This window comes from Lissotriton vulgaris, chromosome 11 (assembly GCF_964263255.1).
Source record: "Lissotriton vulgaris chromosome 11, aLisVul1.2, whole genome shotgun sequence".
NCBI lineage: Eukaryota > Metazoa > Chordata > Amphibia > Caudata > Salamandridae > Lissotriton > Lissotriton vulgaris.
Window position 1 is genome coordinate 777,804,167 of NC_141699.1, and position 17,744 is coordinate 777,821,910.

The 17,744-nt window shown below is 45.7% G+C and overlaps 1 protein-coding gene across 1 annotated transcript in view; it reads left to right on the plus strand.

Annotated features, from left to right (window-relative positions):
* The first annotated feature begins 1,672 nt into the window (after positions 1-1,672).
* LOC147683491 (putative serine protease K12H4.7) overlaps positions 1,673-17,744 on the plus strand; it is a 599,324-nt gene continuing 583,252 nt past the window's right edge. Inside the window, exon 1 of the mRNA XM_086943904.1 lies at positions 1,673-1,880. Coding sequence (XP_086800030.1) covers positions 1,704-1,880 — 177 coding nt within the window. The 5' untranslated portion in view covers positions 1,673-1,703. The remainder of the gene's footprint in view (positions 1,881-17,744) is intronic.

The window sequence follows — 17,744 nt, forward strand, 5'->3', positions numbered from 1 at the left end:
AGTGGGATGAAAAAACTGGAGGGACTCTCAAAGGGGCGCGGCCGATGTAATTAAGGGCGTGGCTGAAAAACACTTAACTTAAAAGATCTGTGCTTAGCATAGTGTGCTGCCCGACTTGTAGTTTGTTGTTTCTGACATTGTATCTAAATATAGGATACAAGTAACATCATACCTACAACAAGTCAGGACTTCTGGATTTGCCAATGGTTGTTAGTTGCATTAGATAAATAAGCAGTGACTATGGATGGGAAATCCAGAGAGAAAATGACTCTCTTTAGGGGATTTCGCTTCCCTTACAATGCTCACCTGGCCTGACTCATGCTGTAACTTCTCCACTAGTGAGAAGTGAGCACGCGCATATCGATGTGCCATCTGTTACCGCAGTCCGGGAAAAAAAACTGGCTGCCTGTGCCAAGGCACAAAACAGAGCCCGATAGAGACCCGTTTCGAGGGCCCCTTTAAAAAAAGACTGCTGGTGCTCAGACCCGGTGAGACCCGGCCCACTTAAAACCCTTCCCCTTGTGCAGAGAAGGAGAGACATACTAGATTACACTGAGTCAACATTACCAGAATGGAGAATGCAAGTACTAAATATGCACTCACTTGGAAATAGCTCTCCTGATATGGCATTTGGTGGCAGAACGAGAGAGAGCATGTGAAATTCTTTATGGAATCACTGCAGTGAATGTGTTCACGTACCAACGTGCTCTCGAGAATGTGAATAGCACTTTGGAACTTGCATTCAATGCGTGTGAATATATATTTATGATTCATGAACTCAACCTGCACCATTTCTTCTTTCAAGCAAGTGGTGCATGTTGATGTACTTTGAATATCATTGGACTGTGACTAACCAATGAGAGTGAGGAAAGCCTCACATATAAAGAACACTGGTTAAGTACATTTGCGTAACGCATGAAAAAGACAGCTTCTTGTCGAAATGCGTCTGCCTGGTTTTTACAAATGAATGGATTATTACGACCCAGCTGAGTGCTTGCTCCTGTTCCTTTGGGACATTTGTGAAATAGTTAAATGTTGCTCCGGAGTTTCCAAAAGAAAAGGGAAATCCAGAGAGTAAATGACTCTCTTTAAAGGATTTCCCTCTCCTACAATGCTCACCTGCCATGACGTCACGCCGTAACACATCGATGTGCCTGCTGTCACTGCAGTCCGGAAAAAAATGGACCGGCTGTGCCAGGGCCCAAACTAGAACCCGAGACCCGTTTAGAGGCCCTCTTAAAAAAAACTGCCGGTGAGCACCGGTGAGACCCGGCCCACTTAAAGCCCTGAGCATGCATTGTAATATCTCTGGTTCCGTTCAAAATAAAATGATGCATTTTCTTGCGTGTAATGTCCTGTTCTTTTCTACTTCTTCAGAATCCTCAAGTGTCTCAGTTCTATGCGTAACTCGCCCAGCTAAATTCGTAACCGTTGTATGCTGGGATATGTAGTCTTAGTTAACCAGATGTTACAAGTCCTAGATATCAACGTAAATACAAGAATGGATGAGGTACTCACTCATAACACTGGAACGCTCAAGAGCTCTACAAACTTCCTTAGTTTCAGTTGTTAAGGGAACTTCGGTCTGTCCGGAGTTTAAAAAAATAAATAGACAAATAAGGAAAGCGTAACTGTGCCACACGTGCCCGTCAGCTGACAGTAAGTCATATGACCTGTTCTCTGCTTCCCTGTTCAGTGCAGACATGGCTTCCGCGGCGCTGCGTGTGTTTCTGCTGTGTTCGCTGTGCCTAGGTGTGTTTGCCTTTAGGTATCCGCAGCAGCTTGTTAGCAATAGCATACCTTCCCGCGCGGCAGAGGAGCTATGGTTTGAGCAGAAACTTGATCATTTTGATGGAGCTGAAAGTAGAGTTTGGAAACAGGCAAGTAAACGCGCGTAAACATGTACTTTTTATTTCCTGAGCTGCTGAAAATGAACTAGAACAAAATGAGTTGAAATCTTCGAAATAAGTGTTTCCAAAGCGTAAATCTTACTGCTACGATGTGTACTGTACTGTTAATTGGAGGACGACTTAATTAAGTTCAGAGGTGGCGCATATAGGAAGGAGAACGTTGTCTGAAAGAAACCCCCAATTAAATGTTTTTGATTTATTTTTTGCAATCTTCCGATAATGAAGAAACGTATGTTTAAATGGGTACCTCCTCCTCTGCACTTTAGAAATGAAGTGTTCTGTTTATTGAAAATGATGAAAGGCTGACACAAATATAATGCAATAACCAAAATGTTCTCCGGTTGCTTGCCCGCTGTGTTTTGATGAAACAGCTGGACGCGTTGCCTCGTTGCCTCTTTGCCTTTACCATGTGAGAATTCCATTCTTCTACAGAGATGTGAGGAAGTGACCAAACGAATGACCAGGCCAGCCACAGTTGCTGAAGTGCATAAGAAGCATTGGAAATGCAATAGGTCTCGGATTTATTTGAGTTAGAGCTAATGGCATTGTAAATGGCAATGTCTTTTAGCCATGTGTTATGGAGTGTATGCATGTAGTGCGTAGTGGAATTATGTGGGTTAGTTGTGGAATTGTGTGGCGTGAAATTGTGTGGTGTATTTGTGTAGTGAAATGATGTGGCATGAGAGACAGACACGCACATAGAAACATGCACACATAGAAACTGACACACGTAAAGAGACGCGCACATAGACTCACAGAAACAAAGATGCACCCACAGAGAAGAGACGTACTTACAGGGATAAATGCACATATAGAGACGCACACACAGAGATAGACGTACACACAGAAAAATACACGCAGATATAGACACGCACACCGAGACAGATGTGCACCGAGAGACAGAAATACGCACATAGACATGCACACACAGACACAGAAACGCACACACAGCAATAAACACATGCAGACAGAGACATGCACACAAACACACACACAGAGACAGAGGCGTATACATAAAGAGAGACACACACAGATACAGACGCTCACACATAGAGACTGAGACACTGAGACGCACACACAGAAAAATACACGCAGATAGAGAGACGCACACCGGGACAGAGATGTGCACCGAAAGACAGAAACACGCACATAGAGATGCACACACAGACACAGAAACACGCACACAGCAAAAAACACACGCATATCACACAGCAAAAAACACACGCAGACAGAGACATGCACACAGAAACGCACACACAGAGACAGAGGCGTATACATATAGAGAGACACACGCACACAGGCAGACACGCACACATAGAGACTGAGACACACACAGAGATACACAGACACACAGACAGATAGTTTGGTAGCTAAATGGGCTAAGGCATCCGCTACATGGGCCTGTGCTCAAACTTAAGTTTACAGTTTTTAACTGTATCCCCACCCCTTACTGACCTTGCTCCCACAGGTGGGGACTGCAAATTAAAACCAGCTGCTGGAGGGCCATAGTGACTGCCAGCTGTAAATGGCTCGCCCATCTCCGGTTCACGGGCGGTGTATGCCCTGCCTGTGACCGCTCTCTGCCACCACTCCCCAAACACTGCCAAACACAAGCGGAATGACTCCCGTAGGAAGAAATGCACATGTGTGTCCATCACTGCTTACCCCTCTGTCTTCAGCATCAAAGGTGAATTTACGTTAGCTGGTTTTATAGCACTTGTCGTGCTTTCAGGCTACTTCAAAAAAGTTGCCTTCATCCCATATTGGCCATCTTTGTGGGAGATGCAATACACAGAGTTGATAGTTCCCATTTGAAAAATGAGCAGCTGATGACTCTGTAAGGACTCAGAGTCGGTCAGCATTCAAGTGCTGAGCCTGTAACTACACTGAACACCCACCCACCACTGATGTCACTGGTCAGGTGACACAGGCTAAATAAAAGAGGCCGAGCCCACGTGCTCTGGGCCAGCTGCACCATGCATCCAGTGTGTCTGTGTCTCGCTCCTTATTAGCATGAGGGCCTAGGGCCCACAAACCTACAGGCTCCACGCGAACCGGACTACTGGAAGTAGGGACCAATTTTATTAATCAAAACGGACATAAGAGGCCGATGGTAGTGGTTTCTGTCTGTTCTTGCTTGTCTTTTGGATATGGTGCTGTAGCACTTTACTGCTGGCAGCTACCACCACACCTTCCCCGGGCAGGCTAGGACTGGTGCAGGCATAAATATTATGTCGGCCTAGAAACAACTACAGTCATTTTGGGATATTATAGGTACATTTTTTGCAAATTAACACAAAAAACCAACAACACAGCATTGGGGGTTAATTAATGAACAACATTTTTCTCTGCTTAAAACTACACATCACAGACAACAATGCAAGATGGCTCCACCTCAACAAACTGTTTTAATACAGGGGGCTCTCTACACCCGATGGGCAACCCCTAGCAAGCGGTCCAGCATGGTCCACCAGCCCCCCAGAGACCCTACCTTCAGGCCACCGGCACCGCCCTTTGGCAAAAACTGCAATGTTTGAATGAGAACACATGACCGGAGACGAGGTGAAAAGTGACACCTAAACGCACAGCACGCTAACATGAAACTTAAATGCGTGTGACATTTATGAACAAATGTGGCCTAACCTACGTCAGAAAATAAATCCATACGACACACTGCTGGTCGTAGCACCCTGTAACAATGTGAACTGAACCTAAAATGAAACTAAACGGGTGGGTGGAACAACGTATAGCTGCTAAATGATGGACGGTGGATTCTGGGGCTCTGCATCTTAATCCTGGCCGCCCAGCTGACGAGCATGTGTGACACTGGTTAATCACTCGTACAATGCTATTGCTGCACTGTGCTTTACTCTGTAACTTAAATATGGGTCGCGGTGGAACACGAACCACCCTGTTGGACGCACGCCAGGCTACTTACAGGATATGCTCTTCGGACCGCTTGCTAGGGGTTGCCCATCGGGTGTAGAGAGCCCCCTGTATTAAAACAGTTTGTTGAGTTGGAGCCATCTTGCATTGTTGTCTGTGATGTGTAGTTTAAGCTCTTCGGCTCAGCCCAACAAACTCGGCAACCACAAACCTCCCAGGATCCCGAGGCGCGTCATCCAGCAGGGCCCGCATACTCCGGTCAAAGAAACGCCTTCTGGCGATGCCATGGGCTGGCCTGTGCCTGACCGCTGCACATTGGAAAATACCAGAATAGGAGCTTCAAAAAGAAATAAAAACAAGCACTGTAATACAAGCGCGGCCCCACGGCCGGTGGAGCCCACGTCCCCCCACAGCTCCGGGAGTGGATCGAGCAGCCGGATCAGCAGCCCCCTCCTCTCTCGGCCGCTGGGGGAGATATAGGAGCTGACGCAGGCGGGGTCCTTGATCAACAGAGCGGTTCTGGCATAGTTGTTCCGCATGGTTTTATGGGACTTTGAAAGACTGTCTCCGGTACAACTAAAGGTGCTGGTACAACTAAAGGTGCTGACTCTTGTCAGTGATTCACGGCGCTTGTGACACTTCTTTAATTTATGAAGGGAGTTTGGCTGCTATTGCAACAAGACTCATCGCAAACTGAACAGCAGTTGCATGGACAACCCCAAGTCCGTATCGAGATACGAAGGATAAAAGGCTATGCATGACTACACAACGAAATTGTGTTCTTTGTATCGACTCGGAAAGGATGAAAAGCAGACTCTGCGGTGCCGGGTTTCCAACCCTTGACTTGAAGGTGCCATTGTGAGGGTACATAGCCTCCTGAGCTGCCCCACAGCTGCCCACATATTCGAGGCAATGTGCACACAAATAGAGGATTAAACATTCAGATGGGTAAGAATGAATTCACAAATGAATGATTATACATTGGATGCCATCAGGGGATAAACAAGCACAAGTCTGCTTCAGAGTGAAGTGTTATTTCCTGAACCGTGGCTGATACAGTAATATTGCAAGAGGCAACTATTCATTAAGCTGCGGAGAAATAAGCGAGATCTAAACAATCAGTAGAAAATAAAATCAAACATTGGCGGCCGAAAAAAAAATCGGAGCGAAATGAAGACAGGTGGGATGGGGTAGGGGGCGGGGGAGAAGGGGAGTGAGCAGCCTTTGATGAGCGAGTGAGGAGGGGGAAGGGGGGAGGAGAAACGAGAGACACGGCCTGGCGGCCGTGAAAGTGAAAGCTCTTGGCATTGCTGTGGGGAGGGGGGAGGAGAAATGCGACACGGCCGAAAGCCTTTGATGCAGCAGGGGGCGGAGCAGATGCCTTTCAACTGAAGTGAAGCTGCTGGTGGTAGATGGCTAGCTTACATGTGCATGCGCATTTTAGGTCAATGTGCTTGCTTTTCACGGGCACTGCATAGAATTGCCCCGATGGTTAAACTCTGTTTAAGCCCCTATATTCTCGCAAGCGCATTGACAGGCGAGACCTAAAAACGAGTTGCAGGGCATTGCTCATAGGACCAGAGGGCTCACAAGCCCTTAGGATCCATTTGTTTCTGCGGCCCCTAATACCTCACCTACTTCTACGCGCTTTAAATAACTGATATTATAAACACAGTTAACCTTCATTGAGCTCATGAAAGGTCGTGTCAGCCGGGCCATGGTTTTAGCTCCGGCCCCCGCATTTGGCAGCAGTGAATGTTCAGCTCGCTGAGCCAGCCTGTTAGCTACAGATAATTGCAGGTGTGGTTGAGAGGATGGGGATGGGCAAAGTTTTTTTTAAAGGAGACACGACGTCCCTTTTACCATAGCCTTTATGCATCTAGGGGAGATGAGTGATGACTGGCTACAGACCTGGGTGGCAAGCTACCCTTTCCATCTGACCTAGACAGGCTCTGGGCCCTCGTGCCCTCCGTCTTAGACTCCACTGTCGTCACCGACTCCCAAATGCCATCATTGCAGTGCTTTAAATGGGAAAAAATAAGTGCAGGTACTCATTAAAATGAGCTAGAGGTGTAATGAGGGGGCGGGGCTAAGGGCAAGACATGATGAAACTTAACAACTACTAATTAGTTGAAGCGCACAACAAAACGCATGAGAAATGTGTTTATATAAACAAAACAGATTAACTCATTACAAAAAATGAAAAAGAAATGAGATGTTAACATGTCTTTTTTTTTTCTTCAATAGTTGCACCTTCTTAATGTCATACTGTTAATTGCTGTTGTTTGGCACAATACTTTATATTTTTGAGCATGTGAGTAAAAGAAACTGAAAATACTACCACGTCGCACCAAAGCTCTTATGACACCAAGCAAATGAAGCAACTCCTCATTACCCTCCCGAAAAGATATGTCTTGTCTCTTCCATCAATCTATCCATTCATCCTTTCACCCTTGCCTTCACACCTCTCTCGCTCGCATGCCCCTCTCTCTATCTCACACCCAAATGTGCTCTCTCTTCAATCTTCTCTTTCTCATGTTCACTCTGTATCTCTCGGTAGCCTCTGTAGCTGACATCACCCTTGGGTCCCTCCTTCGTACCTCCCAGCTGCTTCTCTTTCTGTCTTTCACTGGCACCCCTCCCCTCCTGTTTTACGCAGGACAGGAGCCCTTCTCTGTTTCTTCCACATCTCTTTCGTTTTCATTTACACATCAGATTCATTACCTGCTTTGCGCTCTTTCGCTGTCCCCCCTCTCTCACCTCTCTGCTCGCCTAAACGGACCCTGCTCCATCAAGCACTTCACATCGTGATGGCGAGCACCCGGACAATTTTCATAAGAAGCCCTGCTGAAAAGCTCAGCTGGGGCTCAGATCGGCGTGACAGAAACGGCGCCTTGGCTGCGGGAGGCACATTACACTCCTGCTCCGCAGCACAGCCAGTGAGCCTACCTTTTTCGTGAGTACTGGTACTCTCAAGGGCAGTAGAGAAGTGCCGGTACTCAGAGCGATAATTCTAAGAGGTGCCGGTACTCGGTACCGGTGAGTACCGGCCCATTTAAAGCACTGCATTATTGGAACATGAATCATTTTTAGAGTGGGATGCTGCAGTAATCATAATTTTAAGAAGTGCGGTGTGAACAAACGAAGTGCCCTTGGAATCTTCTCTCAGGCAGTGAGTGTGTGTGTTTAAGTGCGAGAGCTTCACCAGCTCAAGACCATAAACTCCTTTACCGTTAAGAGATGGGAGTTGTGTAGAGAGGAAACAGAGGTACTTTGAAGCACCATGTGTCAAGGACATGCAGGGTATCAGTTTTTTTCACATCAATGTTACACATTCACCCAGGGACACGCATGCATCTCGCACATATTGCATACACAGGAATTACATAGACACGCGATTTGCACTCCTCGCATAAGGACATGTGCACTCACACGTGGATATATCAAATTATCAAACGAGGCATGTCCCATTCACACGTGCACAGGCAAAACGGCACACATACAGTACACACGCAAATCGTAAAGGTTCAATATGCAAGTGTAACGAAGACCCTAAACACACCGAAACATGCTCTAAACTACACACATTTTAAACACACAAAACAAACGTTTCACACACGTTCTGTGGCTAATTTCAACATTGCTCTAATCTTCCTGCTCAAACCATTAACTTCAACATGATCCCACGAGCAGTACATGGTGTATTTGGTATGCACAGCCTGTATGAGCGCCCCCTATGGGTGGTGACACGGCGGTGGGTTTCTCTACAACAGCTTGCGCGGCTCGGATCTCATGATGGGGTTGTACTTAGCGGTCAGACAGACCATTGTTCAATAACCTATCCAATCCGCTTAACCCCTTAGACACACTCCACACCCCCCTCCATCTTCCCGCTGGACTCTGACTGCGCTACGAGCTGCCAATATCCGCTTGGACTACTGCACAGTGGGATGCAGCCACCTGCCACATATTGCGCACGGAATCATTTTAATAATGCTAATTATGACACGCAGCTTGTACCCATCAGCAGGTGCATTAATCCACCATGCCATTTTAATCGTGTCCGAATTTTGAGGCACTCTATCTGCAACAGTTTTGTAAAATTCACTTCCCAGATGGGCACTGGGACTACTAAAAATTACGAGCTGTCACTGGGCTCCATGCGTCCCAGATTGCAAGCGGCACGGATAACGAGCTGCTTTTAAAAAAAAAAATTAAATTAAAAAAAAAATCTTTTTATTGTATTAAAAACAAGGAAAAGGAATAGACATATCTGTTGTCATACATTCAAGCCTAAGAATAGGCGAATCGGTACAAAATCAGGATAAACACGATGAGATAAGGGAGTAGCTGAGACGCCTGCGCTAATAATTACGAAACAGCATTTACGACATTTCAATCTACCCCCCAGCTCAGGCGTAAATCCTTAGAACCCACCCACCCATAGAATCAGGATAGTAAAAGAAGCACGTTCACCAGATACTAGAATATAGACAAGTACAGGATAATTCCCAATATTATTGAAGAGACTGAAAGAGAGAGTGGAATAAAAAGGGATACCATAAGAACTAATGCTAAAACGAAACAATAGACCCATCCCCTCACCCTGCACCCCTGCATATGGCTATCGCCTAACCCCAACTAGCAGTGTGCCTGTCGCCCCAACTAACTAAGTTCTAAAAGTAGAAAAGAAAACGGAGGAGGAGAGTTTCATACAAGCTCCCGGTCTCCCTTCCCTCCGCCAGCAACGAACAACCCCTGTGGAAACCAAAAAGTAGCCAGAAGTTATAGACAGAGTTAAACAGGGGAGACGTTAAACACCGCCCAACTTTACGCAAACATTATGGTAACAGATCCCGTGTCCTCTAAAGCCCCGAAATCAGACCCAGGCAAACAATCTCATCCTTGGCCCCTCCGATCCCTCATGTGAACTCTGTCTGACAACACCATCACAATCCCAGGAGAATCAAAGTTTGTAAGGAGTTCAATAAAGATCAGTCTGGGACAGGTCAAAAACGATGAGTCTTTGCAAACCTCAGCCACATATATAATCTCCCTCACCAACATTAAGTCCAGATGTTGTGTCCTCCGTAGATGTAGGAAAACTGCTAGGGAGGGAAAAGATGTCTTTGCCTTACGATAGTCACTAATGGAAGTCTCCAGGAGTGAAAAACCAAGTAGATCAGTCTCAATCGGCAGCGATGGTGATTGCTGCGATACTGTCAAAGAACCAAGTTCGCAAGCACTCTTCGTTCTAGCCAAGGGCATCAACACTTCTTCTGGCACGGGGTCCTCATCCTCCGGCACTATGTACCTCGTGGGAAATTCAGGTCGTTGTTGTTCTTGCGATAAATCCGGGTCTGGACTCGGGCACCCAGTTTCGATGATACCAGCGGTCATTTTGTGAACAATGGCTTCCAGATGTGAATGAAGTGCCCCGATGGCGGTTAATGCGGTCTTCAATGGCGGTTCACAGTTCGGCCGACCCATCTCCGCTCTGTCGATTTTCAATCATAGGCGTGATCCCGGAGAGCCCGGTTTCTCCGGGGGAATAAGCAATAGTGGAGAGGACGGCATCGGAGGGTGCATCATCGGATAAACAGCCTCAGTGTGTGTCCCGCTACCGTAAGCAAGGGCCCAACCCAGCAGACCCCGGGGGCGGCAAACCGGGGCGCCGTGACAGGGACTCCCCACCCCACAGAGCCACAGACGAAAATTGACACCACTCCTTCGATTTCAATCAGGCCAAACGACCACCATCAGAATCGGGCCAGGATAACCTCCACTGCGAGAGACCGGACCCTGTCTGAGTCCCACAGCCGATGTTCAACTGTAACCCGGCTGGGCCAGTACTCGAGGCCACGGCTCATACGCTGGGTTAGGCCGAAATCCAAAACACGACACAACTCCGTCAATCAGGGCGATAAAATTACCGGGATTGCTCCATCATACTCAGCAACGGTTCATCTACTCGGAGGTTGACCGTACGATCAGGATATATGACCGGATTATCTGACTGAAGACGGAGGTCGGCGGAGCCGGGAGCCTAAGCGGCCATCTTGGTTGCTAGCGTAGCTCCAGTGAACGAGCTGCTTTTAACACCGTCAGTAATCAGCTGTCAAATGGTCTGGGGTGAGGCCAGCAAACCCTGTTAAGAGTTCACTCTGAAGTCCACAGATGTCTTGGTGACATCTTAACCTGTCCCGAGCTTTCCTTTTACACTTCGTTGTTTTCAGGTGCACGAGTCCAAATTGTTCAGTTGTAAGTGACACAAAACTACATCTTCCAGAATGCATTTCGTTGTTAAAGGTGACTTTAGTTCTTCCCCGGGTTGCATTGCAGTTTGTGGCATGCCTGTGCCCGCAGATAGTCTCCAGGGCTCTGTTTACCTTTGCGGACTGCCAGTGCCAACCCTAGGCCTCTGAGGGAGCACATTACCTCACTCACTGGGAGATTTCCATGTACTCCCCAGCCTATTAAATTATTTACACAGGATGACCGTTGTGGCGCGCTCCTAGGGGTCAGGGGTAGCCTGGCTGCTTCACAGGGTAATCTGATCGCGGTCTGAGCTCATGGCTTCCTGGTTAGGCCTTTAAACCTTGTCGCCTAGTTAGAGTTCCGCCTGTCGCCTGACAACGGCAGCTTGATGGTAGAGACCTCCCTTTGTCCTCGCCCAGGGGGTGTTGCGGACAGGTTGTGTACTCTACAGTCCTGTGTACATGTACACAAAGACGCACCAACAGGCCCTTGTTTGTTTGGCGGTGTCCATTTCAAAGGTGTTTGTGCCCCAGCGCCAAGCTTTTGGGGGAGGCGCTGCCTTTGTTTTGCATGAATGCTTCTTGATAACCACAGTCTTAACTTTATTGTATTGGGACTCTGGCTGGCCGAGCTCTGGGGCAGCTCACACCTCACAGACAAGTGTACTGATACACTTTGGAGATGGGGGCAGAGGCAGAGGAGCAGCACCAGAGACCGAGCACCGGAGCGGCCCACAGCAGCGAGCGGAGCGTACATGTTGGGGACGGTAGGCGGGCGTGAGCGCCACTTCCAGCATATGTCTTCAATTACGCAGCCGCGTCTGGCCGCGATAATTGAAGATATATGGCCTTTGGTGCGCGTAACAGACACCAATAGGTCATGGGCCGAGCTACGCGACCACCCATGGCCTAATGCGTGTTCTTTTTTAAAAACACACGCACACACACGCCAATGAAAATGGACCTAGGAAATAACACGCACGAGCTGCGTGGAATTTCCAGGTCCATTTTCAAACCCCACAGGAAAAGGACTCAGGCTGCGCGACACTGCTTGCGCAGTGTACGCTAGGCCCGAGACCTAAAAAAAAGTACGAACATTGTGAACCTGAGGGAAATTGGAGTGGGGCCAGAGACTAAAATAAAAAATGCTACAGCTATTTTGTGTGATGTCACTTTATGGCAGGGCACAAGTCCTTAAAAAGGAAGTGGGGGGATTAACCAAGCTAGTCAGTATGCAAGTGACATGGTGCGTGCCACAGAGCACATGACATCAGGACAAGTGACATCACACGTAGATTCCCTGAAAGTGACATCCCTGGAAGTGGCATCACAAGAAGTGACATCAGATAGGAAGACCTCACACACGTGTTTAGCAGGTCTATCATGTGTACATTTAAGCGCATTATGAGATTTAACAAACAAGATTTGCATCTGGGTTGTGCCGCAAAAGTGTCACAACCCCGATGCAAAACCTGGCCTCAACTGATACTTATGTTTTTTAAAACCTTGCTGCAAAGAAGTAGGCAGCAAGGAGAAGTACTGTTGTAGATCTGTCCTGCTTAATGAGTTGCAAAGTCAGCAATTAAGATTATTTTATAGGGTTACGGCACCTGCTGCCAGTGGTCGAAGTGAGGAAAAAAAGTAGGGGAACTGTAGGCGGAGGATCAGGGGCGGAAATAACCGGAGGATTGGGTCTGTGGGCGGAGTCAGGTGTGGCTAAAAAGAGCAAAACATACCAATTTTTTGTATGTTTGGTATTTCACTGACCAGTTACAGCTTATAACGTTATTTAATGCAACCAATAGATACACGTTTATTTGAGGTTTACTATGTGAGTTATTGTCAAAAATCAAAGTTTATTTGGACAATTGTCCTTAAACAGATAAAACATTTTAGGAAGCAATTCATTGTTACATAAAAACTTTAAAACAGTATATGACTTACAACTCATTAAAATAGGTCAAACACGGCTTGCGCTAATCGCAATTTATAATTTGTTTAACTTTTTGCATAAATCTCCCCAGTGCACAAGTAATATCTAAAATCATCATTTCTATTAGGAGGTCACTTGCATCAAGTCTATTATGTATACTGTATTTTTTTAAAATAGGACATAAGATCACTTTTCGTGGTTCTAAAAGCTTTGTACAATCCAATAAAATATGCATCATGTTGCATGTGGTTCCCAATATACACTTACAGTTTCCAATACTATCTATCATCACTGATTTTACTCTAGTGTTACAATGATAAGGATTCAATCCAGTTCTTAATCTTAGAACTTCTCTCCTCAGCCATCTATTCGGTAGTCTATCCATATAAGGAAAATGTGTATCTTTTCGCCAGGCCTGGGCCATAAACTGTACCGACTTTTTCGTCGCCAAATAATCTAGGTCCTCGGCTTGGGATACTTCATATCCTACCTCCCTAAGGGCCTTCCTTGTGACTTCCATTTGGAAAGTCACGGGACTTGCATCCAGTCTCAGCAATTTACCAACCATCTTAAGGGAATTTCTAACTCCTTTAGCCCATGATCGTTCACTCGTCGAGGCTTCCCTCCTACACCATTGCGAGACTTTTAGATCTTCCTCAGTGCCCAAACGCTGCCAGAATCTAACTAGGGCCATACAGACTGTAAACTTCCAAGAGGTTACACATGTTTCTAACCTTACAGCTTGCACCATTGAACATTTAGGGAGTGAGAATAGATTTTTCAAAACCTTTCCCTCCTCTACAGCCCAACCATGTTTACCACCCAAAAACAGTAATTCAGCCCCATATAGAAATTGCGGGGGCACCATTGCTAGATATGCCTTTAGGACCGGCCTTTGTGATTTTTCTCCATAGCTTCCATTAAATTTCTTAAGGCCATTTATTGACGCTGCTGTCCTTGTTCTACATGCATCTTGGTGGGTTGTCCATTTAAGATTTTTCTGAAACCACATACCCAGATACCTGTATTCTTCTACAGTTTCCAACTTCTCAAGGCCTAGGAACCAGCTATTCTTATTTCCCTTCTTCCAAAACATAAGATCTTTGTTTTGTCCATGTTGACTACTAACTTTTTTGACTTACAATAGTCATGGAAACTGTTCAGCTTCCTTTGTAATACCATCTCTGTTTGGTCAAAAATTACCAAGTTGTCTGCGTATAGGAGGCATGCTATATGTTCCCCCTTTATCTTAGGGCATGCCCCCCTTGCTCTACTTAAAATTGAGGGTAGGTCTGCTATAAAGAGTGAAAACAGTTGAGGGGCTAAAACACACTCTTGTCTTAGCCCATTTCCAATCTCAATTTTTCTAGATATACTCCCATCTGTATCTAAAATAATCCGTGCCCAGTTTGCAGTGTGCAGAAGTTGTATTAGGCTCAACAGTTCTCTTGGAATATCATAGCCAACCAATGTCTCCCACAGCTTCCCACGGTCCACTAAATCAAATGCCGCACGGAAGTCCACGAAGCAGCAGCACAACTTACCATTCTGCTCCATGGACTTCCCAGCAATGGACCAAAGTGCGAAACAGTGGTCGACCATCGAATGGCCCTCCTTAAACCCCCCATGTTCTGGAGGTACAACGTGATTCATCTCTAACCACTCCTTTAGTTTTTCTAAGATCAATTTGGCGAATACTTTTTCGCCGATATCCAATAAATGTATTAATCTATAGTTTTTAGGAGAGTTAAGGTCACCTTTTTTGTGAATAGGCCTTATAATTGCGCCTCTCCAATTTTCAGGGATTTGGCCTGTGGTGAGTATCCCCTGAAACATTTTTGAAAAGAATAGGGCCCACCACGCCGGCCTCTTTTTTTTATTACCACCGCTGGGAGATTATCAGGTCCGGCTGCCCGTGTCAAATTTAGGTTAGACATAATTTTTCTGACATTCTCAACAGAGAAATGATCCTCCATTTCTTTACTCACTCCGCACCATACAATTGGGTTTAAACATTCAGATTCATTCCATTCCCCATAAATTTCCCCTAAATATTTTGCCCACTCACTTTCAGGAATCACACATTTCAGGGCACCCCTTTCTTTATTTGAACTTCCTTGCACCAATCTCCAAAACCCTTTCAAATCTTTGGATTCTATTGCGGTCAGCAGTATATCCCAGCAGCTCTCTCTAAAGGATCGTTTTTTGTTCATCACCAGCATTTTATAGAGCCTCTTTTGCTTCTGGAGATTATGCCACAAATCTACACTGTATTTTACCCTTAATCTTCGTTCCTGTTGCCTGATTTGGTTTTTAGCCTTCCTACATTCCTTGTCAAACCATCCCCTCTCAGTCTTATACACTGTACTCCCCCTCTCACCTCTGGTGTTTCTTTCTTTAATTTTTACCCTCAGACATTCCACTAATACTCTAATTGAGTTCTCAAACCAGGAGCTGTCCTATACATTTGGGATGTCTTCTACCAGCAACGTCTGTTAAACAGCAACCAATTTTCCAGGTATTCCTCCGTAATCCTGGTTGTGAGTCGTCTGGGATACTCAACTTGAACTGGCAACACCGTCTCCCTTTGTTTTTTCTTTTGCTCACATGTTTCCAGACTCAGCGGGAGGTGATCACTTCCGTCTTCAGATAACACCTCAACATTTTTGATCAGCTCAAAATTCCAGGCTTGTGTGTAAATATAATCAATTGGGCAGAGTTGCTGGCCTGATTTGAAGGTTCGCTTTGCTGGTCTATCTACATCGAATCTACCATTTGCACAGATCAACCCCAAAGCCCCCAACAATTGGCCTAAAGCCGAGTCATGTTCTGACATTGTCACTTTCGGGAATATTGCATTCCCAATGTTATAGTACTTCAATTGCTCCCGACACCATTGATCAATCCTTGCAAGGTTTAACTTATGATTAAAATCACCCAGTACTAGCATTATATCTCTTGGATAATTCTCGATCATAGCTGACAGATCTTCATTTAGTTTTTCCAACTCTTCCCTGTACAACCTTGCTTCCCCCTTTTGAATGTACACATTAACAATAATAAAACCATCAAACCGAGGATCAGGGTTCAGTAATAACACTCTACATCCTATAACCCATTTACATTTTACATTCAACAAAACCACTTTCTTAGAAATGTTTGTCGATACCAATGTCACTTGCCCACCTGACGGCCTACCAAAGCGTCTTCTTACCGCTACCTTTGTCTGCTGAGCATACCCTACACTTACTTGGGTATCGTCGCACAGCCAGGTCTCTTGCAGGCAAACAATATCACAGCTCTCAATGATCTTTTTAAAATTTGCCTGATTTTCTATTCTTTTAAATTGTAGTGTAGTTCCTAGTTTCCCACTAGGCCCTGCGCATTGGAATAACATAAACAGTAGTATCGACGTAGAAGTGCGGATCTTCCAGGCCTTCACTGACTATGCTAAACTTAATTGGGTGTGTTACCAACTAGCTCAGAGGTCACTGGAAACTTTCTTCTCTGCATAGGAAGTGATCAGCTTCCCTGGCACAGACAAGAAGGGATTCAGCTTTCCAACAACCGTGCAACATGACAACTTTGCTCCTCAGATTAAGAGTCAATCTCTAGGGTCGTGTGAAACAATAGACCGGTATTTCACTCAGTCAGGTTAGTGCAGTTTACTTTCACAATATGTAGAGACTAGAGAGACGGGCGTTTGTCAATAAAAGGTTAACATTTATTGAACAGTCTTTCTTCTCGTACAAGAGAAATGTATTGCCACAATTGCAAGACTTGTTATGATAAAAAGTACGTACAGTAAGATAAGTATTGCGAAATAATACTGTAAAAGCATTGATATGGTTTCTTAGCCATACAATGGTTTAAAAGTAATAAAACATATATACAGTCATATATACATTAGGCTAAAATACTCAACTGGTGCTTCTAACTAAGCCTACCCCAGTGTGCCTGACCTAAGCCTAACACGTGGAAGGGGAGTAAGTAAGTAGCTTCAAGTTAAGTTGGTTTTGCCAAGGTTTGCTTCAAGAATTCTCACTAAGGGTTTAGTCAACCAAATACCTCTGAATAGAATGATGGAGGTCTGGTATCTCCTTCAGGGGAAACTCGGTATCCCAGTCACCCGCGAGGGCAGACTAAAAACGCTGGAGCTGGATTTCTCTGCACGAGAAAGGCAGCGTCTCTCTTCAGCGTGTCGAGGAGGAGGAGGGGGGACAGCGTCCGCGGGCAGCTTGGCATCTGCTGGGCTCTTCGCAGAGGGACGGCTGTTCAGCTCCTAGTTGCACCACACCATCGTTCGCGCTTTAGCAGCGATAATGGTATCAGCAGCTTCAGGCGACGGGCAGCAGGCTGCAGCAACAGGAACGCGCCTTGCTTAAGGCAACGTTGGTAATATTTATACCTGACAGGTGCCTGGTTTGACGCAAGTTTGTTGGACATAAGACGTCAATTAAAGATGTCACTAGGAAGTGATAGCTATCAGTTGCTCATTAGAGTTCCATTACTAATCAAAACACAGCAAGCGGGGATTTCCAGGTTTGCTGAGTTTTTATCTTGTTGAAGAACTCGGAGTGTTAATCTAGGAATATCAGATAGTGACTTCTGCTCTGTCATTGCACTAATTGGTTGCAAAGGAAGTGGCAGAGAACTATTCTGGAATGTGGCTCTGTTCGTGTGAGGCCAGAGATGACTTTCTGAATATCGCACTTGAACGGTTATGCCAATATAGGGAATAAATGGATTTATAGCCGA